Genomic DNA, 21,400 nt, shown 5'->3' with positions numbered 1-21,400 from the left:
AACAGACTCGCTGTACAACATCGCTTTATTCAACACGTTTCAAATCCACTCACAAAAAACACATTCATTAATTCCTGCATCGTGTAAATGATGGCAAAACAAAAACGATCGAATGAAGTAGAATCATTCATTCCCTGGTTGTTTATTTTTTCTAGATTAAAACACCCTCATGTGTCTATAAAACCCTACTTTAAAAAAATACCTTTAAATTTCAGTGCAGCAAAAAAAAAAACCAAAGTGTCCTTTTCTTAGAACACCTTTTAAAAATCTGCTTGTTTTTGTTGTTGAACACTGAGACGCTGCACCACCTTGTGGTCACAAGTGGCATTGCAAGGCTGCATCGAGAAAGAACTTGAGTTTCTTTACAAGCTTTACAAATTTACAGACTAAAATGAGCCTCATATTGAATCTTGTGTTTTTAGAGTTCTAATCGTGTCCAGAAGAGAATTAGCCAACAAAGTTTGAAAGATGGTTATAAGATTGTAATTCGTCGTAAAAAACGTAACGATATTGAGTAAAAAGTTGGATATCTGACATGAAAGTCTTTAAATTTTTTGCACGTTGACTTTTCCAGACCTCAAAGCATAAATAGTTCAAAGCACATTTAATATCAAACTGTCATAATGTCAAGGATTTTCCGTTCTGTTGGCTGTTTGCGGTTAGCGACAACAAGCTAGCAGGTGAAGATCCCCCCCCCCCCCCCCGAGGGTGGAACATGTTGAAAACGTAGCGCGACAAACCGAGGCCACATTGACACGGTGGCGTTTTGAAAACGACACGGAAATGGCAGGAACGCTAAAAAATGACGCAGTTGGCGCAGCAGTTTGCCCGCCGTTTTCACAGAGACGAGGGTGAAAAGCGTTTTCAAAAAGTAGCATTTTCAGTGGCGCCGTATAAACGGACCTCCTGAACGACATTAAAGTTTTCCGTTTACACCACAATGTGAAAACGGACTACCGAAACGATATGTATGTTTTTGCGTTTTCACGTTGTTGCGTAAACGATACGGAAGTTGTGCGTTGTCGCGTAAATCGGACCCCCAAAACAATACGAACGTGCTTTCACGTCGTCGCGTAGACGGACCCCTGAAACGATACGAAAGTTGTCCGTTTACATGACGATGTGAAAACAGACCCCCAAAATGACACGATAGTTTTCCGTTGTCGTGTAAACGAGCCCCCAAAACGATGCGGAAATTGTCCGTTGTTGCGTAAATGGACCCCTGAAACGATACGAAAGTTGTCCGTTTACATGACAATGTGAAAACAGACCCCCAAAACGACATGATCTTTTTCCGTAGTCGCGTAAACGGACCCCCGAAATGATTCGGACGTTGTGTTTTCACGTTGTCGTGTGAACCGGACCCCCCCAAAAGCTAACGATACTCGGGGGGGGGGGGGGGGGGGGGGGTCCTGCAGTTGACCTTCGTATTAAAAAGCTCCTTCAGCTGGATTGAATCCAGAAACGTGATACTTGCAAGAAAACTTAAAAAAAAAAAAAAAGTTTTAATGGAAGTGTTGCTAAATGTTTTTTTTTGAAAAATGTTAAAACGAGTGAACGTGGACTCGAGCGACGCCAAGTCGTTCTCCCTGCTGAACCCAGTAAACCGAAGGTATGTACACAATTCCACCAAGAGTTGAAGTCGACCACACGGGGGCGCTGGACGTGAACCGCTGGGAGGAAGAGGAGGAGGAGGAGGAGGAGGAGGAAGAGGAGGGACCGGGCCTTCTAGTTGGACTGCAGCAGGTTGCTGAGGACTGCAAACACACACAAATAAAAGAAATCGGTTGCGCGGTTTCAAAAAGTTGCGCTCACACTCGACTCTTATTTTTACAGACTCTGCGTCGTTTCTCACCTTGAGGCTGCGAGTGCGTCCCCCTCTGACCTTTCTCTGGATCGGCACCTGGACGGTGGGGGGGGGGAGGGAGAAAAAAAAAAGCGTGAGACGGCGGGATTCTGACGCGGACGACGAAGACGAGGAAGACCACCCACCCCCCTGCAGCTTGAAGCACAGCTTCTTCTTCTGGTAGGCGAAGTAGCTGGACGCCGCGCCCAGCAGGGCCACGCCCACCGCGCTGACGATCCCCGCGATCTGACCGGAGCCGGCTTCTGGAGGGGGCGGAGTCACAACCGGCTCAGGTGAGTTCAAACACAGGGAATGTCCTACAAACAAGTCCTTTAAGGGAGTTTGAGCTGGCTGTCCACCAGGGGGCAGCGTGACGCTGCAGGCTGGATGATGTGTTGGTGAGAGAACGCTGAGGAATGTGAAGAAGCTGGAGAGAGAGGCTGACACACACACACACACACACACACACACCCCACTCGGGTGGGGCAGACTCAGAGGGGTGAGTCATCAACAGGAGGTGTCATGTGCCAAGAAGAAACACTCATTCACTTTATTTTTAATTTAATTTAATTACATTTTTAAATAAAAAAATAAATAAATTCATTTTCATTTTATTTCATTTCATTTATTCATGTATTCATTCATTCATTCATCTTACCAAGAGGAGATTTTGGAAAACGTCTGGAGAGCCGAGGCTCCGTTTTCAAGTGGAAACGGGCAAACGCGACAATGAAAGCGCAACTTTTTGAAAGTGCGCCGTCTCCGTGGAGACGAGAAAGCGCAACTTTAGGGGGAAAAAATGATCCGACTCTGTCTCAGTGAAAAGGGAGGAAAACATAGTTAAAAAAAAACTGTCCAACTCTGGGAAAATGGTTGAAAACGCAACTTTTTGAATACCCTCTGACTCAGTCTCTGTATAAACAGAAAAAAACGCAACTTATTGGAAATGCTCCAAATCAATCTCTGTAATCAGAAAACACAACTTTTTGGAGAAAAAAACAGGCAATTTCTGTATAAACAGAAAAAAATGCAACTTTTTGAACGTTCTAACTCAATCTCTGTATAAATGGGGAAAACGCAACTTTTTTTACAAAGCGCTTCGACTCAATCCCTGTATAAACACAAAAAATGCAACTTTTTGAAAACGCTCTGACTCAATCCCTGTATAGACAGAAAAAACGCAACTTATTGAAAACACTGACTTGAGCTGTATAAACATTAAAAAATGCAACTTTTTCAAAACGCTCTTATTCAATCTGTACAAATAGAAAAAATGCAACTTTTTCAAAACATTCTAACTCAATCTCTGTATGAACGGGGACAATGCAACTTTTTGAAAACGCTCTAACCCCATTTCTGTATAAACAGGGAAAACGCAACTTTTGGAAAACGCTCCAGCTGTCACCGCATAAACAGGGAAAATGCTGACTTCATCTCAGTGGAAAAGGAGGCAAACACAACTTTTTGAAAACGGTCCGACATCCTTCTGATGCGTTTATTTTTTTCCAAGTATTTTAAGGGTTCCTGTTTCAGAGGAGAGCCGGCGGGAGTGTTTTGTGAAGAGGAGCCGAGTCACAGGGCGGATTTAAAGAAAGGGCGTGAACACGGGAGTGAGTCACGACACGGGAACGTCGGAACACCTCCGAACGAGGAGATCACGCTCTTCCAGACAACAGTGCTCTTTCTCTTGGCACGCATTTCTCAAGGTTGTGATTTTACACGCCGATTGTTGAAAACTTCCACCGCCATTAAATATAACAAGAGTTCTCCACCCGGAGGGTCGGGACTCGTTCACAACGGTTCCAAGTGGCAACGCTAAACGTTCCAAGCGTTTTGGATTCGTAGTCTGTCTCCACAACAACGGGGCTACTGACAGAACAACAGTTTTGAAAACGCTCCAGTTTTGAAAAAAGTTTTTGAAAATTGTGTCTCCATAGATCAATGGAAAAAAACCCAACTTTTTAAATGCTCCAATAATGTCTTTGTGGAGACAGGAAGAAAAAAAACAACTTTATGAAAATGCTCTCTCTCCATAAGGAAACTGAAAAAAGACAACTTTTTCAAAATGCTATCTCTGTAGAACTTTTCAAAAATGTTCTGTTCCCATAGGAAAATGGGAAAAAAAATACTTTTTGAAAATGCTGTTTCTGTAGAAAAATGGGGGGAAAAAACCCTGTAACTTTTTGAAAATGCTCTGTCCCCATTGAAAAATTTCCAAAAAAGAGAATGAGCATTTTCTGTAGAAAAATGCCAAAAAAAATTTACTTTGCAAAAATGCTCTGTCCACATAGAAAAAAACTCTTTGAAAACGGGAGAAAACGCAACTTTTTGAAAAACGTACCAACTCCATATCAATGGGATAGAACACGACTTTTTGAAAACGCTCCCTGTTCTGGCGTTGTTTACAGCGTATCGTTCTCTGCACACGTGTCTGCGGCTTCATTACACAAACAGCCAACAATGCCAACGTGTGGCCTGGCAGACTAACTACATCGTTTTCCTTTTTATTTAATTTTTTTATGTTTCCACTTGAAACGTTTCCGCGCAGATCATCGTCTCTCGCTTCACCCTCGGCGTGCGCACGCCTGAAGAATTATTTTTCAAAAAAGAACCCTGAGGACTGGACACTCCCGAACACTTGGTACAGAACGACTTAAACACACCAACAACAACAAACAACAACCCAAAAACAAAACACAACCACCCAATTGTGACGTCATGTAAACCGCGATTGACCTCAAAAAAGCAGCGACTTTTTCTATTTTTTTGGCGGTAAACGTTCAGCCGTTGAACGGCAAAGCGTCCAGCAGATCCATGAGCCTCTGTAACAGAGGAGCGACGGTCTGTTTTAAGCCGGACAGCCACTTAAAGAGCTCCTCGGGTGCGTTAGCATTTAGCATCTTCAGGATTTGGAGCCACGGGAGGTCTGGACCTGCAACGACACACAATCGAAGCAGGTTTTAGCCAGAGGAGCCACTTTTTAAAGTGTTTTTTTCCCCGCTGTAATCAGGCAGATGGTCTAAGGATTTTCAAAAAGTGTTCTTTTTCCCTCCATATTTGTGGATATGTCTTAAGAATTTTCAAAAAGTTCTGTTTTCCTCCAGTCACGGCGATAGAGTAAGAATTTTCAAGAAGTTTTCGTTTCCCTCACTATTCACGGACATAAGTCTAAGAATTTTCAAAAAAGTTGTGTGTTCCTCCATATTCACAGAGATGGAGTCTAAAATGTTGTTTTTAAAAAGTGTTTTCCTCTATTATCAGGCAGATGGTCTAAGAATTTTAAGAATTTCCAAAAAGTTCTGTTTTCTTCCAGTCACGGCGATAGACTAAGAATTTTCAAAAAGTGTTCTTTTTCCCTCCATATTCGTGGATATAAGTCTTAAGAATTTTCAAAACGTTTTCTTTTCCCTCACTATTCACGGACATAAGTCTAAGAATTTTCAAAAAGTTCTGTTTCCTTCAAGTCATGGCGATAAAGTAAGAATATCTAAAAAGTTGTTTTCCTCCATATTCACAGACATGGAGTCTAAAATGTTGTTTTTAAAAAGTATTTTCCTCTATAATCAGACAGATAGTCTTAAGAATTTTAAAAAGTTTTCTTTTTCCTCCATATTTGCAGATATAAGTCTTAAGAATTGTTCCAAAAGTTGTGATTTCCCCCGTTTCCACAGAGACAAAGTTTGAGCAATTTCGAAAAGTTGCATTTTACCCGTTTCTACAAAGACTTCTGTTGGAACATTTTCAAAAAAGCCCCCCCCCCCCCAGTTTCCATCGACACTAAGCATTTTTCAAAAGTTGCATTTCCTGCCATTTACATCAAGACAGAGTTGCACTGTTTTCAAAAAGTTCCACCTCGGCAGCCGTTTTCACAAAGTTGCATTAACAGTACTTCAGAGCAACGTTGCCGTGTTAGTATTCTTCTAATTCGTTCCACAGGGCAGACTGGACGCTACACCGACCGAAACATGTCCAGCTGACAACATGGGACGGAAACTTGTTTTTAAAAGTATCGTCCATCCGGGAGGGAAACAGGAAACGGTGATACAGTCGCACCACAAAGACAGGAAGTCAACCTGCGCTTCGACTTCACTTTGTGGTGTCGTTCAAAACACCGACACAGGATTTTAACTGGTGATTCCCAACCTGTTGCCATGGAGACGCTCAGATCTTTTACCTCCAATGAGGTAGAGCTCCGCGTCGGGCGCCATTTTTGAAAAGTTACCCTTTCAGCTGTTAAACTTTAAACGTAAAAAAAACCCACTTTTGGGAAGTACGGCTCTAGTGAGCTAAAAGAAATGTGGGTTTACCTTGAGGCTGGTCGGCGCTGCCTGTGGAGAGAAAACACAGAGATTAGGGAGAACGGCGGGAACCAAACGTTAGCGCTGACGCCAAACGTACCGCGGTCGTCGTAGCCCGAGTCGTAGTTGGGGTCATGGTTGGGGTTTCTGCCGCCACCTGGAATCCAACACAACCGGGGGAGAAAAGTTCAGAAGGGATTTTTTTTTGGGGGGGGGGGGGTGGTGGTGGTGGGGGCTGGGGGGGGGGGGGGTGGTGGTGGTGGTGGTGGTGGGGGCTGGGGGGGGTAGTGGTTTACACCGTCACGTCACATCGGGAGGACCCATGTTTGATACCGAGTTAGCCTGGAAATACAAACACCGAAAAGATGCCACATTTTCCTATTTTTCACTGATTCTTCTTCTTCTTCCAATGTTCTCATTGTCCCTGATGACTGTTTCCCTCCTTCTACTTCTTCTTTTTCTTCCAATGTTCTCATTGTCCCTGATGACTGTTTCCCTCCTTCTTCTTCTTCTTTTTCTTCCAATGTTCTCATTGTCCCTGATGACTGTTTCCCTCCTTCTTCTTCTTCTTTTTCTTCCAATGTTCTCATTGTCCCTGATGACTGTTTCCCTCCTTCTTCTTCTTCTTTTTCTTCCAATGTTCTCATTGTCCCTGATGACTGTTTCCCTTCTTCTTCTTCTTCTTCTTCCAATGTTCTCATTGTCCCTGATGACTGTTTCCCTCCTTCTTCTTCTTCCAATGTTCTCATTGTCCCTGATGACTGTTTCCCTTTTCTTCTTCCAATGTTCTCATTGTCCCTGATGACTGTTTCCCTTCTTCTTCTTCTTCTTCTTCCAATGTTCTCATTGTCCCTGATGACTGTTTCCCTTCTTCTTCTTCTTCTTCTTCCAATGTTCTCATTGTCCCTGATGACTGTTTCCCTTCTTCTTCTTCTTCTTCCAATGTTCTCATTGTCCCTGATGACTGTTTCCCTCCTTCTTCTTCTTCTTTTGGGTTTAACGGCAGTTTGCATCCACATAGTTTCATTACCGCCAACTGCTGGTTTTATCTATCAACATTGTTTCACACCGCTCTCGTCGTCCCTGACGACTGTTTCCTCCTCCTTCTCCTCCTCCTCTTCTTCACTTGGGTTCAATGGCAGTTGCACTACCGCCCTCTGCTGGTTCCAGCGAGTCCATACCATCCCCCACCGCTCACGAGAATAAAATAAAAAAATAAAAACTGGACTCCAGACATGTGCTTCTCATTCCCGCTGAAGGCCTGTGGCTCCTCTCGTCCTTTTGGAGGGGCGAGTAATTGTTTCCATGCTCGGCCCAAACCTCCAGTCTCGCTGGGCGGCGTTTCTGACTCCGCGGGACTTTTTCTACTACGGCCAACGCCAGGAGAAGTTGTGAAAAGCGGCACGGCGATCAGTGACTGAACACAACAAAACCCTCCACGAAGAAGAGGAACTACTTTACACAACATGCTCCGGGAGCAAGCAGTTCGTACGTCAGGTTCTGTGTTAAATGTTAGTCATTTATTCCTTTGAATCTTTAGATCTTTTCCTTTTTTTTTTTTACCTCCATGGCCTCCATCAGGCTTGTAGGTTCCGTCGCCGCCTCCGCCTCCGCCTCCACCGGTGATGTCAAACAAGTCCGAGTCGCTCAGCGTTCCTCCGCCACCTCCTGTCAGAACCAGAGATCGTCTTTAACAACCAACGAGTTAAACCGAACAAGTTTCACATTTTGAAAACGATTCCCGAGGAAACATCAGAACGACCGAAGACGATGTCGCCAGTACGAGTCGGCGCCCACCGTGTTTGGAATGAAACCGAAATGTAAACGAGTCCAATAAAGTGTGGCGACGAAGCGTTGTCAAAAAGTAGCCCCCCCCCACCCCGTTTCCACGGAGGAAGAGCATTTTCAAAAAGTTGCGTTTCCCCTGGTTTTCATAGAGATGAAGTTAGTCTTTTCAAAATTCTGTCCCCCCCCCATTTCTACGGAGTCCAAAAAAGTTGCCTCTTTCCCCCGTTTCCATGGAAACGCAACCTTTTCGAAAAGTTGCTTTTTCCATGGAGACGGCGCAAGTCCAAAATTTGCATTTCCTCCCATTCCCACTCAAGACGGAGTGTTTTCAAAAGGTATCCGCCACCGCGGAAGTGTCACATTTACAAAAAGTTGTGTTTTTCCCTTGTTTCTACGGCGACAGAACTGTTTTTTTTCCCCCTCCTTAACACAGAGTGTTTTCAAAAAATGACGTTCCCCACCCAAAGTCATGGCGCTATTCCTGGTTTCCACGGCGATGGAGCGTTCTCAAGAGAGGTCAACTTTTGGTCGCCATTTTCAAAAAGCGTTGTTTCCGAGCATCGGGGGAAGTTTGTTTTTTTTCCCCATTTGAACTGGCTTGAAATGGGTCAAATAAACGTTTTAAACATCTTTTACCTCCTCCGCTCTTCGGGGGCTTGACGGCAGGTTTGTCCGGTTTGGGGTTGTCGTCTGTGGACGGAAAGAAACGTGCTTTTATATTTAGGTGTCGTTTTTTGAAAAAAACGGACTGAACTACAATCAGACATTGAACTCCAGGAGGACGATACTGAACGAACACAAGAGGAGGGGAAAAAGCAGTTTACCTGGTCCGAGAGCATCGAACAGGTCCAGGTCGGTGTCACCTGAAACACACACACACACACACACACACACACACACACACACACACACACACACACACACACACACACACAGATGTAATCCCGACCTCCTCCATAGCTGAACAGGTGAATAAATAATCTGGGGACTCACTTCCTCCGCCCTTCGGGAGATTATCAGCCGGTTTCTTTGGTGCGTCTGCAGCAAATCACAAAACAAAACAACAACGTGACATAATCTGAGTGTAATCTCGGCGTGTTTTATTCTCGCCGCCGCCGTTCCGAGTCTCCTCGTGTTGGAAGCGTTCAATCCTGAGAGATGATCCCACACTTACCTGGTTTCAGAGCTTCTTCCAGGTCGAAGCCAAAGTCGCCTGAAACACAAAGAAACACGCTGAAGCGGGAGAGGCGCCACCGCAGGGTAAGCCCCGCCCACCGCAGGGTAAGCCCCGCCCACATGACCTGACGTCAGTGTGATGTTAATGTGGTATTAACATGATAGTAACGTGGTATTAAGGTCATGTCAATGTGATATTAACATGATATTTACATGATAGTAAGGTGATATTAATGAGATATTAACATGATAGTAATGTCATATTAACATGATATGAACATGATATCTTTGTGATATTAACATGATATCAATGTGATATTAACATGATACTAACATGATGTCAATGTGATATTAACATGATATTAACATATCAATGTGATATTAACATGATGTCAATGTGATATTAACATGATATCAATGTGACATTAACATGATGTCAATGTGATATTAACGTGATATTAACATGATATCAATGTGATATTAACATGATGTCAATGTGATATTAACGTGATATTAACATGATGTCAATGTGATATTAACATGATACTAATATGATGTCAATGTGATATTAACATGATATTAACATGATATCAATGTGCTATTAACGTGATATTAACATGATATCAATGTGATATTAACGTGATATTAACATGTCAATGTGATATTAACATGATACTAACATGGTATCAATGTGATACTAACATGGTGTCAATGTGATATTAACATGATATCAATGTGATATTAACGTGATATTAACATGATATCAATGTGATATTAACATGATATTAATGCGATAGTAACATGATATTAACATGTCAATGTGATATAGAGGACAGCTGTTCCCACTGACACCCCGACCATCACTTGAAGGCGGCGCTGCTCGGAGGTCAGGGTTGTGTTTATTCGCGGTGCTTAATAAATCACGTCGGTGCGCGAGAACAAACCCACCCCCATCATCTTTGGGCTTGTCCACTTTAGGCTTTGCAGGCGTCGGGGCTGGAGGAAGAGAAGCGGAGGGCGAGCGTGAGGAACAGCGTGTCTTCTGTCGCCACGACAACGGGATTTATTTCATGGCACAACTACTCACCGAGGTCATCGAAGGCGTCTGCCAGGTCGAAGCCTGCGCGGGGGACGAAACATGAGAACGTTCAGGGGAGGATCAGAGCGTGTGTGTGTGTGTGTGTGTGTGTGTGTGTGTGTGTGTGTGTGTGTGTGTGTGTGTGTGTGTGTGTGTGTGTGTGTGTGTGTGTGTGTGTGTGTGTGTGTGTGTGTGTGTGTGTGTGTGTGTGTGTGTGTGTGTGTTGCTATGATGTGTCAGAATGAGCGTGACTCATGTTGTGGGCGGCCATGTTTGTTGAGACCAGAGAGGAAGGAGCGACTCTCGGGGAGAAGTGGTCAGAATGAAAGTCACCCGCTGGAGCGTCTCCATGGCAACAGATGCTGATCCCCTTTGATCTGCATGAGGGGCCTCTCTCATCCGCTTTTTATGGGACTTTTTTTTTTTTTTTTTTTTTAAACAGTTTGTTGTTAACGACCCAAAATATAATCGATTGGTCCAAATCGTCCCTGAAGATTTCATGCCATTTGGCTTTCGAGTTTTTTTCGTGAAAAGTTGGTAAAATACCTACATACAAACCACGAAATAAATAAATACACGCAGAAGCTCCTGTAATAAGGTCACATGGTGGATTTGTCCATCTCTACGTTTTTTTTTTAATGCTCCGTGTCTTCTTCTCCGTTCAGAAATACAGCGCCACCTACAGGCCTGGCGTATGTACTACGCCGTCTTGATTTGTTTTCATGGTGCCTTGTGGTTGGAAAAACAACCCAACATTGTTTTTGCTGGTGTGGACGGGGCCTAAATATAATTGTCCTGCTTTAAGAAGTCCAGAGCTGCAAGGGCAACACGTGGCTGCAGAAAACCCGTGGACTAGATTCATGAACTGGTTTCACCGGTTCATTGAAACCGCCCGGGCGCAGCCGTGCAGAAGGAGGGTTTTGAGCTTCTGCATGTCAGCGAGAGCGAGGCTGTGGTTTCCTCTGCCATCCTGTTCCTCCTGAGGCGACGCTCGACTTGTTACGTACTCGTCATTCAGCGTTTAATATTCCCCGCTCGCCGCCTAAGATCTGAGTCACCGTGCAGCTGGATTTAATGCTGCCGCCGAGCTTTTTACAACAAAAAGCAGCACATTTCAGTGGCTCCGGGTGCCGTTGTCGTGGAAACGGGACACCCAAAACACTACAAATCTTTCACTTGAAAACATCGTTTGCGGAGACGGCGCCTAAAATAAGAGAACATCTATGATAATGTTGCCCAGTATCACAATGTGGCAGGTTTATACAAATGTACTAAACTTGTGCTTCTTGGTCTTAAAAGCAAAAGGAACAATATTTGGAAGTTGTTTGTTTCTCTTGCTCGGCCTCCACGAGTTTACTCAAATACTGAATAATCTCCTTGTACTTTAATATTTCCAGATAAGTGACCCAGTTTTACTCCACCGTGGATCATTTTTTTGGTGTTTTTCCATCACGTGCTTCTCTGGGGTGTCAATAAGTCAATTCAAAAGTCCAATTTTGGCATTTTAACATCTAACTTTTTCCATCCTGCCTTTATTTTTTGGATTGTTGTAATTATTATATAAATATATATTTATTTTTTTAATCTCAAATGCGCACTTTTGTTTCATGTTAACTCAGGTCAGGGTCATTCAGCAACACATATAAACATATGCAGTTGTGCTTTTTGTAAAATTGTTTGTTTTTTTAATAATTAAAACCACTTTGTTCAAAGTATAGATCCAAGAGGCGTTCACGTGACCTTTTTTTCCAGCTGGGAAACTTCCAATCTGTGATCTTTTTTTAACGCTACATGCGTGCAGATATGATATTATTTATAGATTGTCCGTTTAAGATAGCAGTGTGTGATCTTTCTCCGTGTATTGGCCATGTTAGGAGTGGAAGAGGCAGATTAAGAGTGACTTATATAAGAAAAGTCTGCGGCTCCCCTGTCCAAGCCTGAAGTGAACACGGGCGAGGGTTTAAAGACTTTGAAAGAACAAATCTGAACTTTTCCGGTCTCTCACCTCGGATTAAAGTCACGAAAAACTCTTTAAAAGTGTTTGTTACCTTGTGAGAATGTTCCAGAAAGCAGCAGCAGGAGAGAAATTATCCTTAAAAAGAGCTTCATGTCGGCTGGAAACTGTTTTGGACTCGGGACTGAAGCGGAGTGTCTGCTTACAGTGTGTGTGTGTGTGTGTGTGTGTGTGTGTGTGTGTGTGTGTGTGTGTGTGTGTGTGTGTGTGTGTGTGTGTGTGTGTGTGTGTGTGTGTGTGTGTGTGTGTGTGTGTGTGTGTGTGTGTGAGAGAGAGACACACTGGGTGTGGCTCGTGCTCGCACGCGTGTTCAGACGGTCTTTATTCACCGTGCGCGGCCCTGAGCGCGGGAACGCGCACGCACCAACCAACCGGAGCGTCTTTTTGTTCTTTACACCTCCAGGAACCTTTTGAAAGTTTTTTTTTTCTCCTTCCATAAACTGCGAAGAACTACAACAAACACGTGTTTACGACTTCTTCTGACCCCGATTCGGTTCTTTGTTCAGAACAATTTTAATTTTGATTGATTTTGTGGAATACGATGTCTGTGTTGACAAACTGAAGGATTGAACGGTGTTTTGTTCACGTTGTCCATGTTTGAAAGTTCCAGTTTCAAGGTTTGACTGAATCTTTTTCCAGGTTATATCTGAAGCTCAAACTGGATCAGAGACTTTATGAAGCGTTCAGCCCTCGAATGACCCAACGTCTCCTACCCGATGGAGCTCGAGCGCCCTCTAGTGTCCAATCAGCTGTCTGACCTCTTTATTGCGTCCAGCCAAATAAAACGAAGGGCTCCATGGTAACCATCACACACACACACACACACACACACACACACACACACACACACACACACACACACACACACACACACACACACACACACACACACACACACACACACTGTCTTTAAAGACGATACATTTTTAGTCTCTAAATTTTGGAAAAGAGAAATAAATATGGGTGAAAACAAAATTTGTTTCACTCAAGTAAAAAATAACAATAGCAATATTTATTTATTTATTTCAGCTCACAGAGAAATAAATGGTAAATCGTGTTGCTCATCTTTTACATTCCTCAGGTTCAAAACTTGTAAAATGTCTCTCCAGCTACAGTTTGTAAAAGTTCATGCTGCAAACCGTCGGATAAGAAATAATCATGCGCAGCTGTGCTCGTCTTGACTTTTATTGATGCTTTTAAGATGAAGCCCCCCCCCCCCCCCCCCCACGGTGAACGTGGTTTGGAGCAACACATCAGACGTGATGGTTTGATTCCCCCTCACTTGGATGTGCCACACAGGAGCTGCCTCAGCCCCTCGTCCAGCTTCTGCCTCACGCCGCCGCTGCAGCCTGTGGGCGAGACGGAGAACACCGCCATGACGGGCATCAGGAACAGCGGTAAAGCAAATCGCAGCGCCGGCAACCGCTGCAACATCCCGTGATCTCGCCGTTAGTCCACATCAAAGCAACTGATTCAACACATCTCAATATATAGAGACACAAAGGGACAGAATGTAGATGTGAAAATACTAGAAGTATCTTTACTCACCAAGAGGGAATTGATTCATATCAAGACTAAACATCTACTTCTGGTGTAATTTTAATACAGTAATACTCCTGCTCGATTTGTGAGTGACGCTAAATTTAAATTAGGGTTACGCGGCTTCCCGGTAGTTTACGCTAAAGTTTACCTTTGATTTATCTATTGCTAATGCTAGCTAACTCCTACGGTTTTTCATATTGTACTGAATTCATTCAGAATATATGTAATATCTATCCTTTTTTTTTGTTCTACCTGTGGGAGGGTCAAAGTCAGTACCCACTAGCAGAGTGAGTGGTTATTTCCCCTTGTGATGTCATGAAGGGAAAAACCTCTGGATTGTCTGTGTGAACACACGTTTGCTAAAAATTGGATGGAGATGACAAACCTTCCTTCCTTTGCATAATATTGGACCTTTAATGGACCTCCATCCATCCATCCATCCATCCATCCATCCATCCAGAGTATAGAGAAGACTAGTTCACCTGGACGATCACCGAAAGCCACGCTGGAATCTGCCATGCCTCCATCTGTAGGACGAGAAACTAAGTCACTTTCTGAATATCAACCAAGGTTCAGAATCCAGTTCCAATAGTTGGATATTGTCCTTTAAACCCTCCACAGATACTTCATTAATTCCTCTTTAGTAACAGATTATGCCCCACAGCCCTTTAAGGTTGCTGCTATTAAACCTCTTGAGCCAGGTGTTTTCAACACGGGGTTCCTCAGGGTTCTGTCTTCGGACCTACACCCTTCACATTATACTTCCTTGTCTGGAATCGTATCAGGAAACACTATTAAATTCCATTGCTATGCAGACAATAGACAAACATCTCTCTCTCTCTACACTGATGTGAATGAGTGAGTAAAAAGAGAAGATCTGCCTTGTATCTCCAGTCTCGCCGATCTCTCCGCTCTCTGAAGTCCCAGTTGTCCCGGCATTCCCGGAGGTCCCTGAACTGGATACATCTCAAAGTAAGTCAATCTGATCAATCAGTCGACGAGCTTTGGATCAACGTACATTTCTATATTAAAGCATGAATCAGGCCGTCAGAGAGTCACATGACCAAGACAGACGTCAGGATTTTCATTCATCACATACATAGAGAGTAGATTTGTACAGATTTTACTTTGAAGGACACAGTGAGAGCTTGATCTCTTACTAACACACACCTTCTTGATAAAACACTATAAGTCGGTATAAATCCTGAACACAAATCTCGCTCACCTGTTCCCGGCACAGTGCCGGCAACCAGCAGCAGCAGCAGCAACACCTTCAGACCAAACGTCTCCTCTGCAGACGTGGTGTGGCGGTGTGACGGTGTGGCGGTGTGACGGTGTGACGGTGTGGCGGTGTGACGGTGTGGCGGTGTGACGGTGTGACGGTGTGACGGTGTGGCGGTGTGGCGTGAGGCGGTGTGACGGTGTCGCGGTGTGGCGTGAGGTGGTGTGACGGTGTCGCGGTGTGACGGTGTGACGGTGTGACGGTGTGGCGGTGTGACGGTGTGACGGTGTGGCGGTGTGACAGTGTGACGGTGTGGCGGTGTGGCGGTGTGACGGTGTGGCGGTGTGACGGTGTGGCGGTGTGACGGTGTGGCGGTGTGACGGTGTGACGGTGTGGCGGTGTGGCGGTGTGGCGGTGTGGCGGTGTGACGGTGTGACGGTGTGACGGTGTGGCGGTGTGGCGGTATGACGGTGAGGCGAGTCCCGGCTTTTATACGCCACGCGTGCTGTAAAACTTGTCTTGAAGAATGTCTTGACAATTGAGAAACGAGGAGCCGCCCTGAGAAATATTTGTTTTCACACGAGCCAAACACCTTATATCACCTCGGACTTTAAATGCAACCTAATGTGTCATTTTTTATCGGCGGAATAACATTTTGGGTGTCCGTTTACACGGGCTCCATGTAAACGGACACCCAAAATGTTATTCTCCCGATAATTTGATAATTTTTGATAATTTAGTAACTTTTGAGTAATTACTCAATTACTCTAGGAGTTATTAATGACTAAATGACCATTTACGTCCATTAGTAATTCCAATTTTTCATAAATTATTTCCAGTAATCTATTACTTGCTACTGCAATGGATCTATTACTCAGTGATTTTCAAAGATAATAACCAACCATGAATCTCAACATATAGCGTGTTTGGTTCGTGTGAAAACAAATATTTCTCAGGGCGGCTCCTGGTTTCGTCTTGGAAGCCACTGATTGTTACGTGTGCTTGTTTTTGTGACAAGTTTTTACGACACACACACACACACACACACACACACACACACACACACACACACACACACACACACACACACACACACACACACACAGTGTCTTTAAAGATGATACATTTTTAGTCTCTAAATTTGGGAAAGAGAAATACGGTGAGGCGGTGAGGCGGTGTGACGGTGTGGCGGTGAGGCGGTGTGACGTGTGGCGGTGTGACGGTGTGGCGGTGAGGCGGTGTGACGGTGTGGCGGTGTGACGGTGTGACGTGTGGCGGTGTGGCGGTGAGGCGGTGTGACGGTGTGGCGGTGTGACGTGTGGCGGTGTGACGGTGTGAAGGTGTGACGGTGTGGCGGTGTGACGGTGTGGCGGTGTGACGGTGTGACGTGTGGCGGTGTGGCGGTGTGACGGTGTGACGGTGTGGCGGTGTGACGGTGTGGCGGTGAGACGGTGTGGCGGTGTGACGGTGTGGCGGTGTGACGGTGTGGCGGTGAGGCGGTGTGACGTGTGGCGGTGTGACGGTGTGGCGGTGAGACGGTGTGGCGGTGTGACGGTGTGGCGGTGTGACGGTGTGGCGGTGTGACGGTGTGGCGGTGTGACGGTGTGACGGTGTGAAGGTGTGACGATGTGGCGGTGTGACGTGTGGCGGTGTGACGGTGTGGCGGTGTGACGGTGTGGCGGTGTGGCGGTGTGACGGTGAGGCGGTGTGGCGGTGTGACGGTGAGGCGGTGTGGCGGTGTGGCGGTGTGACGGTGTGGCGGTGTGACGGTGTGGCGGTGAGGCGGTGTGACGTGTGGCGGTGTGACGGTGTGGCGGTGAGACGGTGTGGCGGTGTGACGGTGTGGCGGTGTGACGGTGTGGCGGTGTGACGGTGTGGCGGTGTGACGGTGTGACGGTGTGAAGGTGTGACGATGTGGCGGTGTGACGTGTGGCGGTGTGACGGTGTGACGGTGTGGCGGTGTGACGGTGTGGCGGTGTGGCGGTGTGACGGTGAGGCGGTGTGGCGGTGTGACGGTGAGGCGGTGTGGCGGTGTGGCGGTGTGACGGTGTGGCGGTGTGGCGGTGTGACGGTGTGACGGTGTGACGGTGTGGCGGTGTGACGGTGTGACGGTGAGGTGGTGTGGCGGTGTGGCGGTGTGACGGTGAGGCGAGTCCCGGCTTTTAAACGCCACGCGTGCTGTAAAACTTGTCACAAAAACAAGCACACGTAACAATCAGTGGCTTCCAAGACGAAACCAGGAACCGCCCTGAGAAATATTTGTTTTCACATGAACCAAACACGCTATATGTTGAGATTCATGGTTGGTTATTATCTTTGAAAATCACTGAGTAATAGATCCATTGCAGTAGCAAGTAATAGATTACTGGAAATAATTTATGAAAAATTGGAATTACTAATGGACGTAAATGGTCATTTAGTCATTAATAACTCCTAGAGTAATTGAGTAATTACTCAAAAGTTACTAAATTATCAAAAATTATCAAATTATCGGGAGAATAACATTTTGGGTGTCCGTTTACATGGAGCCCGTGTAAACGGACACCCAAAATGTTATTCCGCCGATAAAAAATGACACATTAGGTTGCATTTAAAGTCCGAGGTGATATAAGGTGTTTGGCTCGTGTGAAAACAAATATTTCTCAGGGCGGCTCCTCGTTTCTCAATTGTCAAGACATTCTTCAAGACAAGTTTTACAGCACGCGTGGCGTATAAAAGCCGGGACTCGCCTCACCGTCATACCGTCACACCGCCACACCGCCACACCGTCACACCGTCACACCGTAACACCAAGCAGAGGAGATGTTTGGTCTGAGGCTGCTGCTGCATCAATAAAAGTCAAGACGAGCACAGCTGCACATGATTATTTCTTATCCGACGGTTTGCAGCATGAACTTTTACAAACTGTAGCTGGAGAGACATTTTACAACAGTTTTCAACCTGAGGAATGTAAAAGATGAGCAACACGATTTACCATTTATTTCTCTGTGAGCTGAAATAAATAAATAAATAAATAACTGTACAACGTGAACAAAACAGCGTTTAATCCATTAGTTTGTCAACACAGAGATTGTATTCCACCTCTGCCAGGAACAAAACTAAATAAAAAAATGAAAACTGTTTTGAACAAATTAATCATCAAGAACCGAATCGGGGTCAGAAGAAGTCGTAAACACGTGTTTGTTGTATTTCTTCGCAGTTTATGGAAGGAAAAAAAAAAACTTTCAAAAGGTTTCTGGAGGTGTAAAGAACAAAAAGACGCTCCGGTTGGTTGGTGAATAAACACAGTGTGAACACGTGTGCGAGCACGAGCCACACCCAGTGTGTCACACACACGTGCGCACACACACACACACACACACACACACACACACACACACACACACACACACACACACACACACACTGTAAGCAGACACTCCGCTTCAGTCAGTCAAAAAGTTCCAGCCACCTGGTGGACACTCATGGTCATTACACCCCCCCCCCCCCCCCCCCCACACACACACACACACACACACACACACGCACACCCTCGTTCGTAGTGTTGCTGTTTAGTAGATTAGATCTTTTATTGTGTTTTTGTTGTTGACAATTAACAGTCTGCGCTGGAATCTCACCGAAAAACTGAAAACGCAACTTATGCGAACAGCTCCAAATGGTGGAACTTTTTGAAAACGCTTAGGTGAAAACAACACTTTCTGGAAACGGTCACGCGTTTGTCTTGAGTTGAGTAACAACAGTAATAACGATCCATCTTGGTCGTCCGTCAACTAGAACGTCGTTTTCACTGGTAACGTCGTGTAAACATGAAACTATTCCAAAACAAAAACAATTTGTTTTCACTGGAAATGTTGTCATGGAAACGTGAACATTTTACAAAACGAAAACACAAAACGATGCATTTTCACTGGAAACGTTGTCCTGTAAACATAAAACTTTTCCGAAACAAATACACAAAACTGTGTTTTCACTGAAAAGTTGTCGTGTAAACATGAAACATATGGAACAAAAATGCGTTTTCACTGGAAACGTCACGTAAACATGACACATTTCCAAAACAAAAACAATTAGTTTCCACTTAAAGCGTTGTCATGTAAACCTGAAGCTTTTCTGAAACAAAACGCGTTTTCACTGGAAATGTTATTGTGTAGCATGAAACTTTTCCAAAACCAAAACAATGTGTTTTCATTGGAAATTCTTTTTGTGTAAACACGAAACCTTTCCAAAACAAATACACAAAACTAAGTGTTTCCACTGGAAATGTTGTTGTGTAAACATGAAACGTATGACACAAAAATACATTTTCACTGGAAACGTCATGTAAACATGAAACATTCCCAAAACAAAAGCAATGCATTTATGCTTAAAACGTTGTTGTGTAAACATGAAACTTTTCCAAAACAAAAACAATGTGTTTTCACTGGAAATGTTGTGTAAACATGAAACTTTTCCAAAACAAAAACAATGCGTTTTCACTGGAAATGTTGTTGTGTAAACATGAAACTTTTCCAAAACAAAAACAATGCGTTTTCACTGGAAATGTTGTTGTGTAAACATGAAACTTTTCCAAAACAAAAACAATGCGTTTTCACTGGAAATGTTGTTGTGTAAACATGAAACTTTTCCAAAACAAAAACTATTTGTTTTCACTGGAAATGTTGTGTAAACATGAAACTTTTCCAAAACAAAAACAATGCATTTTCACTGGAAATGTTGTTGTGTAAACATGAAACTTTTCCAAAACAAAAACAATGCGTTTTCACTGGAAATGTTGTGTAAACATGAAACTTTTCCAAAACAAAAACAATGCATTTTCACTGGAAATGTTGTTGTGTAAACATGAAACTTTTCCAAAACAAAAACAATGCGTTTTCACTGGAAATGTTGTTGTGTAAACATGAAACTTTTCCAAAACAAAAACAATGTGTTTTCACTGCAAACGTCCTGTAAACATGAAACATTTCCCAAACAAAAACAATTCATTTACACTTAAAACGTTGTTGCGTAAACATGAAACATTTCCAAAACAAAAACAACGCGTTTACACTTAAAACGTTGTCGTGTAAACCGGAAACTTTTCTGAAACAAAACGCGTTTTCACTGTAAACGTCACGTAAACCTGAAACACTTCCAAAAAAAACCCCAATGCGTTTTCACTGGAAACGTTGTCGTGTAAACCGGAAACTTTTCCGAAACAACACATGGACCAACTTCAGAACGCTCCTGCTTCTGCTGCAGGAAAGATCAACTGGTAAACATGCGTAACAAATCTAAGAGCTTGACCTTATTTTCCAAAACGTCGGCAGATTTTCTCAAACGGAAAGAGGCCACATGAAATGTCACGCGATGCAGAAGACCGCTTCAAAACCGAGGCGGAGAATCCAGTTGGAACCGATTGATCTTCAGTCTGGTCTCATCCAAATCAACAGATAACTGGTGAAAACGTTTGCGTCCTCCCATTGCTAATGTTTATGTGTGTGTGTGTGTGTGTGTGTGTGTGTGTGGGGCGTCGTTGTAAAAGCAACCACCAGCGCCAACTTGTGGCCTGGCATGCCGACGACGTCGTTTTCCGTGTTTCTGCCATTTCCCACATAAGCAAACATTCTTTTTGAAAACGTTGCCATGTAAAGGCGAAACTTTTCTGAAATTCAGTTCATTTTTAAATAAATACACATTTTCAGAAAATAACAGAATTTTTTTTTGGCTCTTTTTTTTTTTTTTTGGTCATGATTTGTACCAAAATTGTTGAAAACGTAGGATCAGGGTGCGAACTACAGGAGGGTGGCTCAGCCCCCCTTAATGAAACAGGAGCCCCCCTTTAAAACATGATTTGTAAAAAACTTTTTGGGGGGGGTCTCTTGTTAATGTCGATTTGATTCCCAGTGGAGTGGCACTTTTTTTTTTTTTCTTTTTTTTTTCCATTGATGTTCATATGACTTTCAGACAAGACGTCCGTGACGTCCTAGATATTCATAAAAAGCGCTTTAGTTGTGGCTTTGCATGTCCAATTGTGTCCCAGAAGACACAGTTGGACCCTGAAAGACATGTATAATGAATGCGTTTTAAGTTTTCTGCCATTCTTGTCCATTCGTTTCTCAATTAAGGCAAAAAAAAAGCTTTAAAAATCGATTTGTTTGAGTTAATTTTACAATTTAATTTAATGCTGGGGGTTAAAATACACCACAAGATTTGATCAGTTCTGCAGATGATGTGGATGTGAGACGACGTGTGACGATTCCACATCTCACTGTCATATCTTCACTATAAAGCAGGGGTGTCAAACTCAGATCCTGGAGGGCCGAAGCTCTGCACGTTTTGCACGTCTCCCTCCACTGAATGTCCTGATGCTTCGTCACCAAGTTCAGCACAAGGCCAGAAAACGAGCTGCTCGTTACAATCAGCTGTGTGGAAGCAGGGACACATGCAAATCATGCAG

The 21,400-nt window shown here is 44.1% G+C and overlaps 1 protein-coding gene across 2 annotated transcripts; it reads right to left on the bottom strand.

Annotated features, from left to right (window-relative positions):
* Positions 1–7: 7 nt before the first annotated feature.
* On the bottom strand, positions 8–12,386 carry cd99 (CD99 molecule). 2 transcript variants are annotated; one of them, XM_080519888.1, is made up of 13 exons: positions 12,235–12,381; positions 10,196–10,228; positions 10,057–10,104; positions 9,107–9,145; positions 8,926–8,970; positions 8,757–8,795; positions 8,569–8,622; positions 7,708–7,812; positions 6,245–6,301; positions 6,154–6,174; positions 1,993–2,109; positions 1,856–1,903; positions 8–1,757 (listed from the first exon to the last, which is right to left on the bottom strand). In XM_080519888.1, the coding sequence occupies exons 1-13, from the start codon at positions 12,293–12,295 to the stop codon at positions 1,729–1,731; spliced, it is 696 nt and encodes a 231-aa protein (XP_080376014.1). In that variant the 5' UTR covers positions 12,296–12,381; the 3' UTR covers positions 8–1,728. The 2 variants fall into 2 exon arrangements, with proteins under 2 accessions (XP_080376014.1, XP_080376015.1); XM_080519889.1 differs by lacking the exons at positions 8–1,757; positions 1,856–1,903; positions 1,993–2,109 and adding an exon at positions 4,383–4,778 and having other exon boundaries at positions 12,235–12,386.
* Between the last annotated feature and the right edge of the window lie 9,014 nt (positions 12,387–21,400).

The sequence above is a fragment of the Blennius ocellaris genome (genome assembly GCF_963422515.1).
Source record: "Blennius ocellaris genome assembly, chromosome: 24".
NCBI classification, from domain to species: domain Eukaryota; kingdom Metazoa; phylum Chordata; class Actinopteri; order Blenniiformes; family Blenniidae; genus Blennius; species Blennius ocellaris.
Note: the sequence above shows the minus strand (reverse complement) of the source record. Positions and strands in the feature narration are given on the sequence as shown.

Excerpts from the sequence above, each read along its gene's own strand:
- cd99 (XM_080519888.1), bottom strand. The coding sequence starts at position 12,295 with ATGAAGCTCTTTTTAAGGATAATTTCTCTCCTGCTGCTGCTTTCTGGA. Across the intron at positions 10,229-12,234 it reads TTCTGGAACATTCTCACAAG|GCTTCGACCTGGCAGACGCC; the intron begins GTAACAAACACT and ends TCCCCCGCGCAG. Across the intron at positions 6,175-6,244 it reads CTCGGGCTACGACGACCGCG|GCAGCGCCGACCAGCCTCAA; the intron begins GTACGTTTGGCG and ends TTCTCTCCACAG.